The sequence below is a fragment of the Coenobita brevimanus genome, chromosome 20, assembly GCF_032717465.1.
Source record: "Coenobita brevimanus isolate Jiangsu-jjx chromosome 20, ASM3271746v2, whole genome shotgun sequence".
NCBI lineage: Eukaryota > Metazoa > Arthropoda > Malacostraca > Decapoda > Coenobitidae > Coenobita > Coenobita brevimanus.
Genome location: NC_136973.1, coordinates 17,339,012 through 17,361,511, shown reverse-complemented (window position 1 = coordinate 17,361,511; position 22,500 = coordinate 17,339,012). Strand labels below are relative to the sequence as shown.

Genomic DNA, 22,500 nt, shown 5'->3' with positions numbered 1-22,500 from the left:
GTAACATAGTCAATTACACCCCATCCCTCCCTCCTCGCCACACCGCTGCATTTGTTACAGTTGTTGTGTTTGTTGTGTTTTCAGGCAGTGGACCGTGACCCCCCCTCTGGCCGCAGTGTGTGGAAGGTGAAGGTGCAGGTGAGGGACGGCCAGCGAGTGTCCCCCTCCCTTGCCGCAGCCGCAACCAGGGCCAACCGCAGCCCACGCGTTCCCCAAACACGCCCAACCCACACCCAAACACGCCCAAACCCCGCCACAGCACGGCACGCCCAAGGCCCTCCATACACCGTCGATGATTCAAAGTCGGGTGTGAATCATGGATGGGCTAATGATGATGCTAATGTGGAGTACGTGGATGATTCTGGCTTCCTTCCCCCACCACGTCTGGATCACGCCCAAGATTCCGATTCTGATACCAAATCTTCCCTAGCCAGTCTTCTCCAGGCCCAAGACCCTCCTAATATCGCCTACGTCCAAATGTCTAATGCCGCTTATTCTCAAGATTCAGGTAAATCCCCACCCGAAATCTCCTACACCCTAATTCCCGTCTCCACCCCACTTCAACCCGCCCACTCCCATAATTCCAACCCACCCCGACCCATCACCACCACCCCCAAACACAGGCACGCCCAACAAACCAAGTCACCCATGTCCCTGCCTTGTTGGACTGCCAGTCACCGCGGGCCCTTTACCACCAATCACACACACAATCAGAGCCAATCATGCCCCGAGAATGGCACTCCAAGGCGAGCCAGTCCTCAGAGCTCCAATCAGACTGTGAATCCAGGAGGGTCTGAACATCCAGCCCCCTGTCAGAGTAGGAAGGTGATAAAATGCCAGAGTGTCAGTGAGAGTAAACCCAGCGAGATGCCTGATCAGAATTTCCAATCTCTTAATCCGTCTCCCAAATCGTCCATCCCTGCTCACAGCCACATGCATAATTCTGACCCCGAAACGACTGCTGATAGAGAACTTGCAAATCCTGAAGCGCCTGTGATGGGCTGGTACTTCCAGGCCGATAATCCCAATCAACATGCAGAAGATCTCGACCAAACGATCAAGGCTTTAGAGACGGGGTCAGGGGGGTTCAAACGCCTCCCCTTGAACCCCGGAGAACGATTGGCTTTGTCCGTGAAACCCCAGAGGGTAGAGGAAGGCAACACTTCGGCAAGGGAAGGCCACAAACAGGAAGACCAATATCCATCCCAGACATTTGATCAGAGCACAGTAAAAAGGCGGAACTTTCTTGGTCCAGTTTCTGCCTCTTCTTTTTCCTCCTCCCCCGCTTTGATAAGGAACACAGGGAAGGGAGGAGGGAAGGAGGGGAGATTGAGTGCAGAGAGAGCTCAAGGAATCTCAAAAATTAAAGCCGGAGGAGAAACACAAGAAGAGAGGGCGATTCATGAGGAAGCAGGAATGAGAGAAGGAGAGGGAGGCATCAACCGCAGAAAATATACCCGGCACGATAAAAGTGAAGGCAAGAGTTTAAGCCAATGGCGAATGCTAAGAACGAGGGGAGAATTTACGGCGAAAAACAGAAAAGCGTCCGAGAGGAAGAAGTTACGAGACAAGAATCAACATCTTAAAGGGGAGGCTGCCTCAGAGAGAAGACGCGAAGCCCCCAGTGGTAAGTCGGTAGAAGGGAGGCAGAGAGATGTAGTCATACAGCCTTTCACAGATGGACACTTGAAACCCAAAACTTATACAAGCCGGAGTTGGTTTGGGGAAGAGGAGAGAAGGAACCATGAAACTGCCCTCGCCAACTCTGATCCACACCCACTCCATCCATCCAGACAGTCAGACAGCCACCCACACACCCTGCACACAGAAAACCACTCGAATCTTCCTCAAACAGATACATACTTAGACCAAGGTCACCCACCAAGTCCTCTATATCTGCCCCACCCAAATCCCCACACCCGTCCATCCCACACACACTCACCTCGCCTGCACATCAGCCTGGGTAAAGCATGGACTAAAACCAGACCACACTTACCGACTCGCAAGGCCCATCGGTCAGTTGGCTTCAAACGCAAACTTTTGTCCGTTGGCAAGAAAATGAGATTAACCCAATCCAAACTTAGACAACTGAATTTAGGGATCAAAACAAGCGAGCAGGATTATAGCTCACCAAGTCCAGTGGATTTAGAAGTCAAAACAAGCGAGAGATTGAGTTCGGGTTGGCGTTCCCTGACAGTGAACGAAGGTAAACAAACAAGAAGATTATTAGACGTGAAGCCGACGTTTGGGGAAGCGTTGTATTTTGAGAGAGGAGAAAGTGGAGGAAGGAAATTGAAAGAGGTTGGAAGAGGAGGAGCAGGAGGAGAAAAAGAAAAAGTGCAAGACATTAGAGCAGAATTGGTGAAAGTTAAAACCGGAGTAAAGAAAAGGAACAGGAAAAGAGAAGCAGTAATAGAAGGAAAACTAAACGAGGCAGAAAGATCAGAGCGAGAAGGAATGACGCAAGGAGGAAAATCTGATAAAACAGCTGGCAAAGAGAAATTGGTGAAGCTGAAAGACAAGGAAGGAAGTAAACCAAAAGGTAAAGTAAAAGAAGAATCAAGTGAAATGACAGATGGAGCTGAAAAAACCGTATCAGGTAACACCATAGCGAAACGTGAAGTACACCAGCCAGCACGTGACCAACAAAATATAAACAAGCGACCACGTGACAGCTCAGACATAAACAACAGACCACGTGACAGCCCAGACATAAACAACAGTACACGTGACAGCCCAGACATAAACAACAGGCCACGTGACAGCCTAAACATAAACAATAGGCCACGTGACAGCGAAAATATAAACAACAGACCACGGAACAGTCAAAATGTAAACAACAGACCACGTGACAGCCAAAACATGAACTACAGACCACGTAACAGCAAAAATATAAGTAGTAGAACACGTGACCGCCAAAAAATAAACAGCATGGCACGTGACGACCCCTACGTGAACCGTCTCTCACGTGGCCAGTCGTACGTGAATTTGCTTGAAGAAGAACGCGTCTATGTCAGAAGATTCTCAGTGGAAGGAGGCGGGTGTCCAGCCCTAACCAATCTTCCCCTAAACACAAAAGAGGATAGGAACGAGGACGCGAAGGACAGACAGGATGGTAAGCGCACGAAGGAGGAGGCCAGGAAGAGGAAAGAGGAGGCCAAGAGGAGGGAAGAGGAGATCAAGAGGAGGCAGGAGACCCTGGAGAGACTGCTGGAGGAGATGAGGAGGGGGCAGGTGCATGTGGCGGAGATGGTGGTGACTGTGGTGGTGAAGGATGTCAACGATAATCCCCCTGTCTTCCCCAACACCACCATCTATGGGGAGGTGCAGGAGAATGGGCCCATAGGTAAGGATCTCTCTCTCTCTCTCTCTCTCTCTCTCTCTCTCTCTCTCTCTCTCTCTCTCTCTCTCTCTCTCTCTCTCTCTCTCTCTCTCTCTTTGTTGTTATTGTTTTATAGTTTTATTAGGTCTTTCTCTCGTTCTCCAGTGTGTGGTTTTCCTTTTCAGCACACACACACACACACACACACACACACACACACACACAACTAATTAATATGCATAAATGAATCACTGTTATAATTACCTATTATAAATGTTGCGTCTCTCGCTAATGACCACTAATAACTCATTATATTTCAAGCCAACTCTGACCACTTCATTGACTTGACCTAATTAACGTGGCGTTGATTAGGTTTTATTCTTACTATTTCCTGCCGGTTTTATTAGGCTTTATTCTTACTATTTCCTGCCGGTTTTATTGGAATTTCGAATGAAGAAATTAGATATCGCCTCTGCCCCTCCACTGCCATACACACGAGTGTCTCTCGAACTGGAAAAAAGAAAAAATAACTCTGGCAATAAGAAAATAAACAAGACATCCATTGCCTGAAGGGATAGCCAGCTGGTGATTACTAGGACCCTGCTTCTGGTCGGCTAAGGAAGCTCCCTAACACCTCTTCCCTACCGATTTATTTTTGGAAATGGTTAATATCCTTTTCCACGCTATCTGTGCATAGTCTGAGGATATTAAAGTAATTTATGTCACACGGAGGGCAGTAAGGTATAATAAGCAAAATAAGTCGCTTAGGAAGAGGTGTGAGGGAGCTTCCTTTACAGACAAAAATACCGGGAAACGGGCCATTCTCCAATTAAACACTAAGTCGAGGTCATATGCAATTCAGTGAGTTTTAATTACAAGGTAGGAGTGGATCTCCTTGGTTACTAGTCAAAATTTTCTCTCAGTCTAAATATACTTGGCCATCAACTGAGCAGGAAGGAGTTAGTGATCATTTATTAGGGAAATTAAACGTGACGTGGAGGGACAGGTTGACCAATGAAGAAGTGAAGGAACGTTGTGGGGTGGATGTGGATGTGGTTGAGAGAATTAGGAGAAATACACTGAGGTGGTTTGGACATGTGGAGAGAATGGAGAATGAAAGACTGACTAAGAGGGTGTATGTAGGTGAGGTGGAGGGAGGGGAAGACAAAGGATGAGTTGTAGGGATGGAGTTGAGAGCTATATGAGGGAGGGGGGATTAAGTTGAGGGGAGGGCAGTCAAATGGTGGGTGACAGCGACTTGGAGGCGTCTTGTCTGCGGCTACCTTTTGCCTGATTAGGGCGTCGGGCAATAGATAGATAGAAACGTGATACACTCATTTTACTCTAACTTGGCCCAAAATTCCCATCTATCTGTCCTGAATGCTGAGTTGTGAGAAGAAATTAACGCTAGTATGTGATGCTAGTCACGAGGAAGTGCTGTGGAAAAGATGTAGAGTAGTAGCCTTGTTTTTTTTTTTTTTGTTTTTTTTTTTCCACTGAGCTACGTGAAATAAGCTGGAAAAGGAAGAAAACGTAAACCAAGTCAGAGGAAAGTACAATAGAACTGAATGGCCCAGGATGACTATTCCTTTTTTTTTCTTTAACTTGGCCCAGATTTTCGTCCTTTTGCAGCTTATTTCACGTAGCTCAGAGGCAGAAAAAGGTAATAATACAGACCTACATCTCTCCGCAGCACTTCTTCGTGATTAGCAGGGTATTCTAGTGTTAATCTATTGTTACAGCTCAGCATTCAAGATGGATAGATGGCGATTTTAGGCCAGGTTAGCATGAAAAGGGTATGGCATATTGCGTGAGTCAGTGTTGTGCCTTCAGTGTGGTACGTATATGTTGGGCAATACTCTGGGGTTTTGTGTGAGATAGAAGGAAAAAAAACAATTGTTGTCTTTTCGATACTGTTTGCCCGTAAATGCATCCAGTCAGAGAAAAGATGCAATATAAGTAAATAATCATGCGATTTTTTTTTTCATAAATGCATTAACATCCATCCATCCAATCACTTATCCACCCATCCATCCAGCTGGCCATTCAATTATCCATCCATCCAGCCAGCCAGCCATCCCTTCATTCATTTATCCATCCATCCACTCATTTTTTTTATCCATCCATCCATTCATCATAACTATGCCATACCTCCATCTATCCTTCCATCAACACATCCATCCATCCAACTAATTAATTATCCATCCATCCATCCATCCATACATTCATCCATCCATTCATTCATTCATTCATTCGTTTATTCATTCTTCTATCCATCCATCCAGCCATTCATTCACCCATCCATCCATTCATTCACCCATCCATCCATCCATCCATCCACCCACCCATCCATCCATCCATCTCCACCCGTTCCTCCATCTATTCCACTCTTTCTCAATCATTAGACAGAGTGCCTGAGAATTAATTAAGGAGTTCCTTTCGCGAGACTAGAGAGAGAGAGAGAGAAAGAGAGAGAGAATTTCAGGTTTCCGAGTGAATTTCATTAACAAACGTGTGTGTGTGTGTGTGTGTGTGTGTGTGTGTGTGTGTGTGTGTGTGTGTGTGTGTTCTACATACGCTTGAGCCTTCTTGATTCCATGCTTGTCAGTCTCTCTCTCTCTCTCTCTCTCTCTCATTATGATAGTTTTCTCTCTCCTAATCTATTTCTCTTCCCCTTGTCTCACGTCGCTCCCTTCACCTCCCCCTAAATTATTTCGGAATGACAACTGACCTGCTCTCACTCCCCCCCCCCCCACACGTTACACAAAGCACTGGGTATTTCTGCCTCACTCTTCTCTCTGTCTCTAATTCTCCTGATGCTCCCTCCAATATCGTCTCCATATTTACTATTTGCTGTTGACCTCATACTTACCTTATTATTGTTATTATTATTATTATTATTATTATTATTATTAATATTATTATTATTATCATCATCATCATCATCATCATTATTATTATTATTATCACCATTATTATTATTAATATGATGATGATGATGATGATGGTGCTGATGATTGTTATTATTATTATTATTATTATGGTGGAGGGTTGGTGCCCCTCCCTGTAAAACAACTAACTCAGTGTCAAATGGCCACCCTTTGCGGGATTGTGGTGTCTGGCAATAGATAGATAGATAGATTATTATTATTATTATTATTATTATTTAACGTAACATACTGCCGCAGCTCCCCCATAGGCAAACATATAATAATACACATCCCTATATATTAACTCCAAAGCCCAGACCTTCATCAATTTAACGACCTTTCCAGCACGTCTTACAAGCGATTTATTGTAGTTTTTATAAACACTTCATTTCTTCCTAAACACTACTAGTATCATTTATTTCAGCGGTTCATTAATTAGATCCCCCATGACAGACGCACCGCTAATTAACCTGATTCAGACAAACGAGTTGTACAAGGATTTACCTCTCATTCACCTCACCGAAACGATAATCAAGGTATATGCCTGTCTGTACACTGATGCTTGACTGCTCAGTACTGTTCACAGTTTGTAGGAGTTTCTGTACAGCATTGGAATTAGATGTACGTCATTCATACAACAGTTAATAAAAAAATTCAGCATTGATGTACATTAGGCAAAACTCATGTCTCTAGATTCCTGGTATAGAAGGTACAAGTGACGGTGACGGGGTTTCAGGGACGTTACATCTTGCAGTTAACCCCTTCAGTTCCGACGTCACCTTAAAATACCTTATACCAGCTAATGCCAGACGACTGGGGTTAGTATAGGAGGAAGTTTGCACTCTGAAGGGGTTTTAGAAATCTTCATTAATCTGCACTAATTCTAAAGCTTATATAGGCAGCATTTTATAGGTAGCGTCCTGAAGTACCTGATATGTCACTAAAAAAAAAATACAGTCTGTTACATAATTTTTTCAGGCCAGTCACTTTAGGTATGTTGTTTCACTTTCTTCAGTGTGACAGGAGTGTATTGGAAGTACCGTTGGCCCTTGACGAGGTTATCTTCTGGAAAAATGGCTAATTCTACTACAGTCTAACCAGCATGTAAGAAAAAAGGATAGAAAAGACGAAGGCTCTCCCCCATCCACCACACCATCCAGTTAAACAGGCAGGAAAAAGAAAAAAAAAACTAGAGGTTCCCCCCCAAGGGGGGAATCACACCAGCCGCGAGATGATACATATTTAGCGCGGCTCGGAATATGGCCTTGACCTTGACTTACTTTCACCAATTTTGAACTCGTAGGAGATTGTCACCCCTACTACATACCTGTAAATTTTTTTTGATGATATCTTAGGCAGTTGCGAAGTTATCGTGCTAATAGACACACAGACCTTGACCTACTTTCACCAATTTCGAACCCGTAGATGTTCGTCCCTGCTGCACTGAGCGGTTGCGAAGTTATCGTGCTAACAGACACATAGACACACAGACAGACAGACAAACTGAAAACAATACTCGTAAGAGATTTTCATCCCTACTACGCACCTGTAAAATTTTGTGATGATATCTTGAGCGGTTGCGAAGTTATCGTGCCAACAGACACAGACAGACAGACACAGACAAATCGAAAACAATATCAGCTTCACTATCGCGGCTGGTAAAAAACACCATGCTTATTGGAAAGAAGACGCATGGAAATATTATAGGAAAGGCAGAAGCGGTACGACAGTGCAGTGTAATATCTTTTCAACAGATCAGTAAAAGAAAAGTAAATACGGTCACCGAATGTTCTCGTTATTAATCAATGGTCTGACAGTCGTCAGTATCACTACAACCTGGCAATAAACAACACCAAGTTAGTTATAGCCTGTAGACTCAAAATATTTGTCTAGCCGACCTCTAAACGTATCAATAGTTTCTGTACTAACTGCTGTTCCTGGCAGCCAATTCCGTTGTTCCACTACGCGAATATTAAATTAGTTTTTCCCTATATTAGTGTTGTATTTCTTGCGTTTGAGTTTCATTCCATTATTTCTAGGCACAATATCATTCTGTATTTCAAACAAATTATCAAGTCTAGCTTCGTCAGAGTTGTTAAGTATTTTAAATACTTGGATTAGATTTCTTCTGAGTCGTTGCTTTTTCAGATAAAACATATTCAGTTTCTTTAGTGGCTCTTCGTAGGGTAAATTTCGTAGCGATGGGATCATTTTTGTGGCTCTGCGCTGCACACTTTTGATTCTGTTTTCGTCCATAATAAGATTGGGGGGCCACTGCTGTACACAGTGCTCTAGGTGTGGTGTAACTAATGACGTATAAAGCTTAGAAATTACATCAGGCGTTGTATGATCAAAGTTCCTTGCGATGAAGCCAAGCATTTTGTTTGCCTTGTTACTGGCTGCTATACACTGTTGGAGTTTCTGAGGTCGTTGCTCCTAAATCATTCTCGTCCATTACTTCCGTCAATGGGATATTGAACATGAGGTATTCATATTTAATGGTTTTTCTTGCCAAAGTGCATTACCTTACACTTATCTATGTTAAATTTCATCTGCCATTTTTCATTACGGTTTAGTAAGCTATCCAGTTTGTTTTGTATACATTCACAGTCTGCTTTCGTAACTACTTTGCCTCCAATTTTCGCGTCTTCTACAAATTTCGCTACCTTAGTAGTGAGTCCATGTTCTAGATCATTGATATAAATAGTGAAAAAGAACTAGAACTACCCCTTGAGGAACCCTGCTTGTTGCTTCTAGCCAGTCTAATGATTCGCCATTTATCACTACACGCCGCGTACGATTCGTTAACCAGTCACCCGTCCATGAACATAATTGTTAGGGAGGCCGTGGTTTTTAGTTTTTCTTGTAGTCTTAGATGGGAACCTTATCAAACGCTTTATAGAAATGTAGGTAGATGACATCCGACGGTATATTTGCGTCCCAGTTATCGTATATGTTTGTAAAAATATCAAACAAATTTGAGGCGTGATCTGCTGTTACGAAACTCGCGCTGGTTGTCTGTTATACGATTATGATTATTGAGAAACATGGTAATTTTATCTCTGATAATATATATATATATATATATATATTTTTTCAAAATTTTGCTTAGTTCTCACATTAGGCATAGTGGACGGTAATCTGTGGCACTTATTTTTTTTTTTTTTATCTCGCTGTTGAAAGATCGGTGATGTATTAGCGGGCTTCCATTGATTAGGTACTCTACTTTCAGTTTATGTTTTATTGAATGTTTTAGTAATAGGAAAGGCTGACTGTCTGTAACATTCATGCAGTATGCGAGGAGATATCTGATCTGAGCCAGTTGATTTATTTGGGTTGATTTTCTTAAAATAACATTTCGTGTCTTGTCACTTCGTTGATTGATGACTTAACATCTTGTGGTCCTGTGCAAACTGATTGTGGGATGGAAATGTTTACACTCATGTGAAAACCCTGTGAAAGTCTTTCAATAATGCTGCTATTGCTGGTTATTATGGATGAGACCACCTTCAGAGCTTATTAGAGAGCTTAGCCTATCGTTAACATTTTTCTTACTCATCACATAATGAAAATAAAAATAATGTAGGGTTTGGTTTTGCTTCACGAGAAATTTTCGCCTCGTAGTCTCGTTTAGTTTTCCTAATAATTTGCGTACGTTGCCGCTGTAGTGTAAAATATTGGGTACTTTCATCGTTTTTTCCTGTATGTTTATATTTTTTTATATGCTCCTCTCTTGCCACCAATGGTTTTTTCAGTATTCTTCGACATCCAGACCAGATTATTAATGTGATTATTTTTTCAGGAAATTCTCGGTATATTTTTTTCGTTAGACATCAATCGATTAGTGAATATTTTACACATTTCTTCAATCTTATCCACCTGTAGTAACTTGATCCAATTAGTATTAGAAATTTCCTTTCTCATGGTACTGAAATTAGTTTTAAGTTGGGAACTAAAAGGCTATTTATACTGGTCTTACAGTTGATGCTTCCTTCAAGACTAATGATGTTATGATCGCTGTTACCAAAAAATTGTCACCAACATCACATAAATGTATTAGATCAGTGTCCGCTGCTGGGTGAAGGTCGAGAATATTATTACCGCGCGTTGGTGTATTCACTGCCTGACTTAGAACTGCATCGTCCATCAGTTCTAACCACCTGTTCCCTTCTTCAGCTGGACACGAATTTTTCCAGTCAGTATTCAGATTACTAAACCCTCCCAGCCGAAATCTTTGTCTTTTATGACTAATTCATTTCGTCATACAGAATTACACCATTTTCATCATCTAACTTGGGTGGTCTGTATATTACACCGAAAAGAATAGCTTTACTACTCTGTGGAACTTTCGATATACAGAGAATAGTATGTTTCAACATCCATTTTTTTTTATCTGTACTGCATTTACATGATTCTAACTATACATTAGTGCTCCCCCGCCGGTTTTGTGCAGTCTTGATCTTTCATATATTTTGTAGTTTTGCAGTGATGCTTCTCCAACAACGTGCTTGTCACGAGGGTTTAACTGTGTTTCTGTAATCATAATTATGTCAAAATTTTCGGTAGTTGCATAACTAATTTTTGTGCTGCGCTTTGAAATAATACTTGCCGCATATATATATATATATATATATATATATATATATATATATATATATATATATATATATATATATATATATATTTATATATGGTATGGCTGGATCAAGTAGGGCTGTGAGACACTAAACTTCGCCTGTTTAGTTGTTTTAACGCTTCTTTAAGCCACTGATAACTGGCAGTCCCTCTCTTCCCACTAATCTCCTGATTTTCTACCTGCACCCAAGGTGAGCTCAGATGCACCTCATTATCCTGGTTATCTGGTCTCACCTCACTTACCCAACCCACATTGGCTTCAGGATTGGATTATTAACAGTTGTGCCATTAACTGTCCCTCCTTTCACCTCGCTGTCACTACCTATAGCATGCCTGACACTGTCATCCAGCACCCCACCTAACTTAGCCTCTCTTACCCTATTGAGGTGAAGGCCGCCTTTACCATAAAAACCCCTATCATGACTAAAATTATCCCAAACATCAACAAACATCACACCCTCCTTTCATCACAGACCTTCTGGCCTGCTACTGACTCCTATCATGCTATTCAGGATCACAGGACCAACGTCAAATCTTGGTAACAAACCACAGACAACTAACTTCCTATGGCATTCCTTGAACTTCTTAATAAGTCCTTATAGTTCCTAAGAACCTCCTCTGACCTGCCTGAAGCTACATTAATAGTCCCTGCACAATAACAGAGACCAAATCCCCTGAGGTGTTGCTAAGTCATCAACTCTCTCAGTCATGACCTGTATCCTACACCCAGGAAAACAAAACTGTTTCCTCCTGGAACCCCTAACTTCTCCTGGTGCCTAATCAAAGAATCCCCAACAAGGATGAGGTGAGACTCATCCTGCACTTCATCCTCCAGCACCTGAAACCTGTCCCTAAAGCCACAGTCCTGCCACTGCTACTTACCTTAGCCTTGCACCCTCCCTTGACTGGCTGGAAGCCATCACAATCATCTAGTATGGTCTCCAGTCTAGTTTCTAAGTTATCTACCTTTGCTATCACTTCTGCTTCCACTCCCTCTACATTCATTGCCATAACACTCACCATTCCAGCTTAATTCTCCCAGCCTTTCAATTTGTCACTTGACACTTCAATTGCCTCACTATTTTTCCTAATTTCTAAGCTAAACCTACCTGCTAAATCACAAAAAAGACAACACGTGCACTCACCTTCCTCTTTTGCCATGACGTCCCTTATAAACTCCATGGTACACACACAGCAGGCGAATCGTTGGGCAGGCGCCATTTTAACGGGCTTAGGAGAGCTCCGACCACATCTTTATCTGAGCAGGTCAGAGGTCAGGCTGAGGAAACAGGTCAGAGGTCAGACTGAGGAGCAGGTCAGTCACTCCCACAGACCTCTCTGCGGGCGTGGTGTGGGCGTGGGATCCAGACGACCAGGAAAACAGCACCAACGGCCGCCTCACCTACTCCATCGAGAAGAACATCATCGAAGAACGCTCGGGCCAGGCCATGTTCGCCATCAACCCAGACACCGGCCTCGTGACCACCGCCATCTGTTGCCTGGATCGGGAAACAACGCCGGAATATCACATACAAGTGGTTGCCGTGGATGGAGGTGGACTAAAAGGTAGGTGGATGGATGTGTGGATGAGTGTGTATGTATGTAGGTATGGAAATGGTGGGCAACTTAAGAACAGAAGCAAAGGAATGAACATCACTAACGCCATCTCTTGTTTGGATTGGGAAACGATGATGGAATATCATATACAAATGGTTGCCATGGATGTAGGCGAAGTAAAAGGTAAGTAGATGGATGGGTTGAAAAATGTATATGTGTGTAGCTGTAGTAATCGAGGGCAGTGTGAGGATGGAATCAAAGAAATGAGCTCCATCACCACCGCCGTCTCTTGTTTGGATCAGGAAACAGCGTCGTGGATGAAGGCAGACTGAGAGGTAAATGAATTGTTGGTTGGGTGAGTGTGTATCGATTGAGACTTTAAGGGCAATGGTAAGTCGTCATAAAGAGTGATCTGATTGCTCCGATGGTACACCCAGGTTACTGATTTATATATTAGTTCTGATTTGAGGAAGAGAAACATTATCATATTTTTTGCATCAAAAGTTCAGATACTCTTTTTTTAATCCCGCCACAGTTTTGTTTATATTTTAACAGGCCACAAGTCAGTCCTTCACTGTCTTGCAGCATCATTGGCGTTTCTTTCGAGATGTGTCACTAAAGGGTCACATTCCTTTTCTTTTAAAATCTGCTTCCCAGATATAGGATGTGCTGAACCGATTCTGTACTTACTTCAACCCAGCACAGTTGCTGACTTTTTTTAGGAGCGGTTTTTTTTTTTTTTTTTTTTGCCTCACTGTTAGTACAGCTCATTTATTAGTGAACTGGATTGGGGATTCACCATAAACAACTTTTCTGACGAGGATAGAGTCAAATGCTTTTCAACTCCCATCCATTTGTTGCCTTTCAACATCCTTTCTCTCTCCTCACTACAGTGTCATAATCTCTTTTTGTACTGACGCTGTTTCAGTGGTCACTGCTTTTCTAAACCGTCTGCATGTATCCTTCACCGTTTCAGTGGCACGTAAAATCCGTCAGACAATTTGCTCTCACCTCTTTTCTGTCAAACTCTCTAATACCAGAATAAAGATCGTGTATACAGCTGGTCAACTCTTGATCTGATTTCTTCCTTCTGTATTTTCCTGTGCCTATAACATCCAATCTTTTAAATACGGTTGTTTTTACATTTCAGAATAAACAGATCAGTATTGTAGCCTTCCTTGTTTAATTTTCTCTGGAAATGACAAATGTGCAGACTTCCAGCCTTTAGTTTATCTTCTAACAACAAATATTTGTCCCGGATGTTAAAGTGCAGGCATTTTTCTGCGCTCCACCATGCAAGTGGTAAATATTTTAGTGTGGATCAACGCACATTCGACCCACCTCAGTAATGCAACACTGGGGGCACCGCATGCAAATAAAAATCTGTCTCATTTTAGACGACAACAAAGACAGGATGAAAATGTCAGAAAAAGTGAAACGTTGTAAAATAAAGTAGGGTCATTGCCGTCAGTAGTGCAGTGACCACAAATAAATAAACGAGGAGGGAAAACATGTATTGCTAATTGGAGCCCCTTCAGCCCCGTGCCATATCATCTAGTCTGGCTGTTGCAAAGGTTTTTAATAATTTTGAGAGACTTTCAGACTGGAGGAGTGAACTAAAAATGTGATTCACTCCTATTCTGCTATCAGTGGTTTTCCTTTTGAATATAACCTCCCGTAGGCGGGAAAAAATATAGATAGATATATAGGTAGATAGACAGGTAGATGGATGGATGGATGGAAGGATGTTAGATTGACTGATGAATAGATAGACAGATAGATAGCTAGGTGGAAGGATGTTAAACAGATAGATAGATGGATGAATGGATGGATGGAAGGATGTTAGATAGATAGATAGATAGATAGATAGATAGGTGGAAGGATGTTAGACAGATAGATAGATAGATGGATGGAAGGATGTTAAACAGATAGATAAATAGATGGCTGGCTGGAAAGATGTGGATAGACAGATGGATGGAAGGATGTTAGACAGGTAGGTAGATAGATAAATGGGTTGATAGATATAGATAGATAGGTAGGCAGGTAGGTGGATAGATAGATAGGTAGGTAGGTAGATAGAAAGATAGATGGGTGGATGGATGGATGAAAGGATGTTAGACAGGTAGATAAACAGATAGATAGATGGGTGGATAGATATAGATAGATAAATTGATAGATAGATGTATAGATAGAGAGATAGGTAGATAGATAGATAGACAGACAGATAAAAAGACAGATCGAGCTAATACATCATCATAGACAAGAGTTTTACACGTATGACAACAAACGTAACATCAGTAGGTAGAGCAACACAATATTCCACTCAAAATAATTGTTGTTCATGGCTGGCAAATTATCAAATATAATGTATTTTATGCAATTGGTCCGACGGTGAGAATATTAATTGTAGTATGGCTGACACTTATTCCCAGTCACAGCTGCTGAGAGAGAGAGAGAGAGAGAGACAGACAGACAGACAGACAGACAGAGTAGGTATGTATATGTGTTTGTGTGTGTGTGTGTGTGTGTGTGTGTGTGAGAGAGAGAGAGAGAGGAAATGTGTGTGTGTGTGTGTGTGTGTGTGTGTGTGTGTGTGTATGAGAGAGAGAGAGAGAGAGAGAGAGAGAGAGAGAGAGAGAGAGAGAGAGAGAGAGTTCATCCGATTTATATGAAACTTTTTGGAAGGGTTAAGGGTCAGGGAAGGATAAAATAAATTGATTTTGATAGTAGGTGAAGGTCAAGGTCACAGGATAAGGTCAGGTGCGGGTCCCTTAGATCAAACTGGTGGACGCGGGTACAGTACTCTCTGAATGCCCCTTTGTGTAGTTCTAGTCCAGATCATAAAATAGAGGCTGATTTTTATTCTTTTTTTATTGGAAGAAAGAAGGAACCAAAGGCCAGAAACCCGGAAGACTGTTCCCTCCAAGAAAAGAATATAAACAAGATAACAGAGTCAGTTCAAGATCCGTTCATTTCGAGATGCCTGGACACACTGCTTTTAAAAGACTGGAGGTCATAGGCAGTAGGAAATATAGACAGAAGAAGACAGTTCCAGAGTTGGCCTGTTGCATACATGAAGGACTAGGAGTAACGGTTAACTTACCAACCAACCTACCTACACTGGAGGTCATAGGCAGTAGGAAATACAGACAGAAGCAGAGAGTTCCAGAGTTGACCTGTTGCATACAGGAAGGAGTAGGAGGAAAGGTTAATTCTTGCATTAGAGAGTTGGACAGAAATTGCCCTCCTCCTGCAGTCCACCATCCTCCTTACGGGGGATAGAGGGAGGGATGAGGGACGTTTGTAGAGCCAGGCAGTAAAGTGTTGAGGAAGCTCCCTAACACCTCTTCCTAAGCGATTTACTTTGCTTATTACACCTTGCCGTCCTCATCTGTGTTACTTAAATCATTCTGATGTCACCATACTCTGCATAAATGACGTACAAAACGATATTAGCCAGCCGGATCCAAAAATAAATTGCTAAGGAAGAGGTGTTAGGGAGCGTCCTTAACCACCGGAATATAAGGCTTAGTTATATCAGTGCCACCACGTGAAGGCGTCTCTCTCTCTCTCTCTCTCTCTCTCTCTCTCTCTCTCTCTCTCTCTCTCTCTCTCCAGCATCTTGAGAAAAATATAAACAGTTTTGAGTTTTGGTATGTACGGGTTAAATGAGGGCTATGGCTCCCTAACACCTTTACCTTAGCGATTTATTTTGCTTGCTACACCTGGCTACTCTTTTGTGTACTGTTTGCATCTTTTTATTTTCGAGATAGATAACACAAATTTATTAGTAATGAGCTATATGCAGAAATAAATCGCTAAGGGAGAGGTGTTAGGGAGCTTCCTTTACCGACGAGATTTTGGGCCGGGGTGTAAGGACTGAAGTTCGTAAGGACTCCCTAACACCTCTTCCTTAGCGATTTATTCTTGCATATGGTTGGTTAATATCCTTTTATACGTTATACACGCAGAGTATGGCAATGTTAGAAGGATTTATATAACACAAAATTGGACAGTAAGATGTAATAAAGAAAATAAATCGCTTTTTAAAAAGTGTTAAGAGGCTTCTTTCGTATGTTACATATGTCGGGTATGGCCATGTTAGACGGATTTATATAAAAGAATTGGAAAGTAAGGTGTATTAAGCAAAATAAAACACTTAAAAAAGGGAGTTAGGGAGCCCCTTTTGTACATTATATATGCAGGGTGTGGCGGCGTTAGAAGGATTTATATCAAAGAATGGGTCAGTAAGGTGTAATAAGCAACATAAATCGCTTAGGAAAAGGTGTCAGGGAGCTTCCTTAAGCGAGGAAAATAGGCCTCATAAAATCAATCAGTGAATGGCAATATCTTGGGGGCTGCCAGGAAAGTCGGCATTTTTTTTCTCATATGGAATTGCCAGGCTTATATATTCCCTGGGGAGAGAGGCAACGAGGTGATATGATCAGGGAGGTAGGGTGGAGGGTGTCACGGGGTTTTTATAATATCTCAGTAATTTTGATATAAATGGTTAAATATTATTTAAATTGATAATATTCAATAATATTGAAGAGCAGAGACAATGGTTGTCTTGCTACATCAAGCAACGATTACTTTACGTTGGCTTAGCACGATTCTCTGAGAACGAGAATTTATAAACTTCCTCAACAGTACACAGCAGAGACTAATTACTCACAATTGCTGACTTACTGTACTGTTAGCCTCTGGAGAAAGTTACATCACCCCTGACAATAAATAACTAATACTAATAATAATAACATCAGGTTCTTGCTGATGCATTAACTCCTGGCACAACGGATTTTAAGTTAATACAAGACTGGTCTAAGTACCAGTTATGAATAGTAAACGTTTATGCAAGCTAGGAGCTGTATGGAAAATAAGCTTAATTATGGAGAAATGAAACAAGATTTACTCTACATTAAGCTCAAGAAATAGAACTGTTAAATTTATTAATTACAAAAATAAATTTAACATTACATTTCAAATCAAATCAATGAGACGCACTCGCTCACTCACACAGAAGCTAAATACTTACGCCTAGGGAAAAACACCTTAACTAAGCTCTTAAAACTACAAAATACACAAAAGAAATACCAGTCGATGAATGCTATGTATCACCACTAAGGTGGGAGGACTGGATTAACTGTCTAGTGGAGCTTGGGGTGCTAGCTGACCTCTCCACTTCTGAGCACAGAACCTTTCTCCGCCACAGCAAACACAAGACTGAATTCAAATAATGCATAAGCAGTACGCACAGGCCACCGGAAGAAGGCGTGGCTAACGGTTGAATGAAGCAGAGGCAAACGATAAAGAAATAATTGTATCGCTCAGTAGCGCACTTAGTGACGTGCATTAAATCGGTCACTTTGTGAAAACGGTGACGAATTATTTGAAAAGTATACCCCGGAATGGAGAGAGAAACGGTTAACTGAGCGATACACAGTGAGTTTTCCACTAATAGTTCGTGGCTTCTCACAAAAAGGAAATGTCGCGAATTGATTCGTGACATTACGCCCCATGAAAATTAAATCTTTCTTCCTTCAGAAGAAAGATTTCAATATACATATATATAAATCCTAACTCAGTCACACAAGATTCACACTGTGGTGTGTGTGCTATCCTGCTACAGGAGAAAATCGCAGTCGCCAGTGAGTGAAAAAACCTCGTATTTACGTTAATAGAAGCAAGCTTGAGGGAAAAACTCCGTGACGACGGTGAAAATCCTGTACTCAGGTCAAACTGAGCGAAAATTCGCTACATTTACACTGACAACTAATTGTTGTGTAGCGTGGTGTATGTAATACACGGTGTAGGTGTGACAGTTGTAGTGTAACTGTACCTACGTGTAAAATGACACAGTAAATAATATGGCGATGACGAAGGCAGAGGAGAAGAGGTGGCAGCGTGCGGCAGACGATCGGCTGGCCCGCACAGCAAAACTGCTACACCCATTGCTGAACCTGCAAAACCAATTGAGGTGGAGCATCAAAAGTGTCAATGAGACAAAATTCTTATTATGTTACAATTACTCTCTCTGGCTAGCAGTCAGTACATGCTATGAAAAGTACACTCGAGGTCGCCATTAATTTTAGCACACGATTATGGTCGGCAAGTTGAAAATCCCTGTGCAAACTCGGGTCTTCCATAGCCTCGAACCGCACACGGGTCCTCAACCTGTGCCTCAACCTACAGTACTTATATTAATATCGGAGAGCTGAGAAACCTTGTGCAAACTTGGGTCTTCCATAGCCTCAAGTCGCCTCTGCAGAGTTCTCACTTCCCCCTTAACCTACAGTACTTATATTAATATCGGAGAGCTGAGAAACCTTGTGCAAACTTGGGTCTTCCATAGCCTCAAGTCGCCTCTGCAGAGTTCTCACTTCCCCCTTAACCTACAGTACTTATATTAGTATCGGGGAGCTGAGAATCCTTGTGCAAACTTGGGTCTTCCATAGCCTCAAGTCGCCTCTGCGGAGTTCTCTCTCGAACTTCCCCCTTAACCTACGGTACTTATATTAGTACCGGGAAGCTGAGAATCCTTGTGCAAACTTGGGTCTTCCATAGCCTCAAGTCGCCTCTGCGGAGTTCTCTCTCGAACTTCCCCCTTAACCTACGGTACTTATATTAGTACCGGGAAGCTGAGAATCCTTGTGCAAACTTGGGTCTTCCATAGCCTCAAGTCGCCTCTGCGGAGTTCTCTCTCGAACTTCCCCCTTAACCTACGGTACATATAATAGTACCGGGAAGCTGAGAATCCTTGTGCAAACTTGGGTCTTCCATAGCCTCAAGTCGCCTCTCAACTTCCCCCTTAACTTACGGTACATAATATGTATGTACAGACCCTGGACATAATGTGTCCTGTGGGGCCAATGGGCGAGACGTCAGGTCTGCACCCACTTCACCACTACCCTGTCTCTCAACTGACTCAGAGATTACAGGTGTAGTTACAAATGGCACAGGAAGGGCATGTCCCTGATTAGTGGTGATACTTTGGCACACACTGCAAGAACGGACAAAATTATCTATGTCCCGTCCCATCCCTGGCCAGAAAAAGTCAGCTCGGATACGGCCCTGGGTCTTCCTTTTGCCCATGTGACCTCCTGAGGCTGAACAATGACCCCATTGTAACACTGCTAGGCGGTACTTGGCGGGAACGACAAACTGCAGTCGAACCTCGCCCTCGGGTGTTCGTGACTCACGGTAGAGCCGTCCTTGTTTGCGAAGGAACTTGGCTCGACCTCCCCGTGAATACTTAATCACTCGACCCTTTTGTTTATTCCGCACGGCAGCAAGTGTCGGGTCAGAATGTTGTTCTTGTACAACAAGTTGACTGCACATCAGATCTTGCGGCGTTTCAATGATCACTGGGGTGACACAGTCTGCAGCCTCAGTCATGGCTCGTGTCACCGCAGCAGCCGAAGTCTGAGTAGCGCCATTGGAGCAACTATCCTTGACTCCATTAATATTGCCTACTATTAAGTCAAATAGAGGCTCTGGCATGACAACTGCAAGTGTCGTACCAGTATAAAATGGAGATGCCACCTGGATACATGCCTCAGGGAACAATCTCACTGATCCATCAATAAGCTTTGCATGGATCTGTCGACCTGTATACTGCTCAGGCCGAACTAGACTCTGCTTGACAGAGCAACCTGAGGAACCATTGTCTCTCAGGACCTTCACAGGAATGCCTCCCACAAACCCTGGCTGAACAAGGAAGGTACTGTCACCTGTGGGAGGGCCTGTGGAGGAAGCAGCTAGCCACTCATGAGGCTGCTGAATTGATGTGGCAAACATTGTGCCTTGAGGGTTATATTGGGAAGATGGAACATTGGCCATCTGTGGAGGGGGGTTCACTGTCACTGTGGGACTAGTGAACTGTGGGGAAGTACCCACACTGGTAGGGACGTGACCACCAGACTGCTGCTGAGGAATGAAGGCTGCATTCGCTTCCTGCCTCTTTTGAGTTGGTGGTGAAAAACTTTGTCCCGTCAGTCGGTTGCGTGGCTGATACTGCTGCTGGTTAGGGTACTTGTTGTACCGCTTCCACTCAGGTTTCTGAGTGTTTTGCCCCTGGTCCTTCCACTGCGGTTTTGGACCTTGGCCATTACTCTGAGAACGGCCTTGGTGCTGGGATTCAGTCTGAGACGGCTTCCCAGACTTGGCAGTATCTTTTCTGCTCCAGGTGTTTTGCTTACGAGCTTGATACCCGTATGCAGTAAAGAATGCGTCAGCCTTCTCTGCCATTTGGCTGGCATCTTTCACCTGGCAGATCTTAAGCTGTGCTATGAGCTCAGCAGGCCACGACCTCTCTAGCTGTGTACGCAGCATAAGGTCAATTATCCCCTCACGCGTGGAAGGAGTTTCATCTTTCTCCATCCACTCATTTAAGTAAGCTGTGAGACGATCAAGGAACTGAACAGCTGTCTCCTTGTCTTGGAGACGAGCTCGCATGAACTGAACTTTGGCGTCGTCTACTGTGAGACCATACGCCTTAATGAGTGCAGCTTTCATCATCTCATATGTGAGATTGTCTCCACGAATTCTGTGGAGAATATCGAGGGCAGGGCCCTCAAATAAACTAAGAAATTGGATCCGCTTAGCTGCCTCATCCAGTTGATACATGTCTGCCATGTCCTCAAAACGAGCTATGTACGGCTCGATTCGCTCGCTTTCCTTGTATGAAGGAAGCTTGATGCGTGGGGTCGCCAGGACATGTGCAGGGAGAAAGCTCGTGGAGCTTGGACCAACTGCAGCAGACGTGTCTGAAGCCAAGGAATCTCGCTTGAGCTTCAGCACTTCAAGTTCATGTTTTCTCGTGCTTCTCGCTCGACACGTTCGTGTTCTCGTTGTTCCCGCTCGTATTCGCGCTGTTCTCGCTCTTGTACTAGTTCGAGTTCGCTGTTTTTGCTCATGTTCGCGCTGTTGTCGCTCTTTTTCTAACTCGAGCTCGGCGTTGTTTCTGCTCGTGTTCGCGCTGCCCTGCTCGTATTCGCGCTCTTTCTCACGCTGCTCTTGTTCATATGCACGCTCTCTTTCACGTTCCTCACGCTGTTCTCGCTCGTATTCGCGCTGAATCCTACGCTCTTCGCGAGCATCTTTCTCACGTTCTTGCTCGTAATTGAACCGTGAGAGAACGTAACTCTGTATTTTCTCTGGGTCTGTGAGACCCATATCTTTGGCTTCCTGTACAAATACAGCGGTAGCCATGGCGCTAATTTATTAAGCAACCCGAAATTGAGCACTGACTGCTTAGCGACGAATACTAATAAACACAAGTAAAGAATACAGACACAAGTTAGTGGTGACCAGTCTTATCTAGTTAATTGGCAAAAATTAAAGCAAAAATGTAAATGACTGGGAAGACTCAATAATAAACACAATGGGTACGCCGACTTCCCAGGAGCGAATAAAATCGTCTGGCGTTACCAAGAATAAACTAGAGTTAAGTACTCTATGGATTGATAAAGCAAAATTCACTTGCTAAATTAACGGTAAACACCAGTAAGCTTGTGCCTATAAACTTTAATGATAAATACCTAAATATGAATGAGTGAGCACTATCTCGTGAATAGCTTTAGAGCTAGGAGTTAATATCCTGGAATGAGGTCGCCAATTGTCACGGGGTTTTTATAATATCTCAGTAATTTTGATATAAATGGTTAAATATTATTTAAATTGATAATATTCAATAATATTGAAGAGCAGAGACAATGGTTGTCTTGCTACATCAAGCAACGATTACTTTACGTTGGCTTAGCACGATTCTCTGAGAACGAGAATTTATAAACTTCCTCAACAGTACACAGCAGAGACTAATTACTCACAATTGCTGACTTACTGTACTGTTAGCCTCTGGAGAAAGTTACATCACCCCTGACAATAAATAACTAATACTAATAATAATAACATCAGGTTCTTGCTGATGCATTAACTCCTGGCACAACGGATTTTAAGTTAATACAAGACTGGTCTAAGTACCAGTTATGAATAGTAAACGTTTATGCAAGCTTAGGAGCTGTATGGAAAATAAGCTTAATTATGGAGAAATGAAAC

The 22,500-nt window shown here is 42.8% G+C and overlaps 1 protein-coding gene across 1 annotated transcript in view; it reads left to right on the top strand.

Moving 5' to 3' along the window:
• LOC145391920 (putative neural-cadherin 2) overlaps positions 1–22,500 on the top strand; it is a 441,690-nt gene that overhangs the window by 370,915 nt on the left and 48,275 nt on the right. Inside the window, 5 exon segments of the mRNA XM_080266411.1 lie at positions 85–1,227; positions 2,632–3,012; positions 3,207–3,227; positions 3,229–3,346; positions 12,220–12,453. Coding sequence (XP_080122537.1) covers positions 85–1,227; positions 2,632–3,012; positions 3,207–3,227; positions 3,229–3,346; positions 12,220–12,453 — 1,897 coding nt within the window.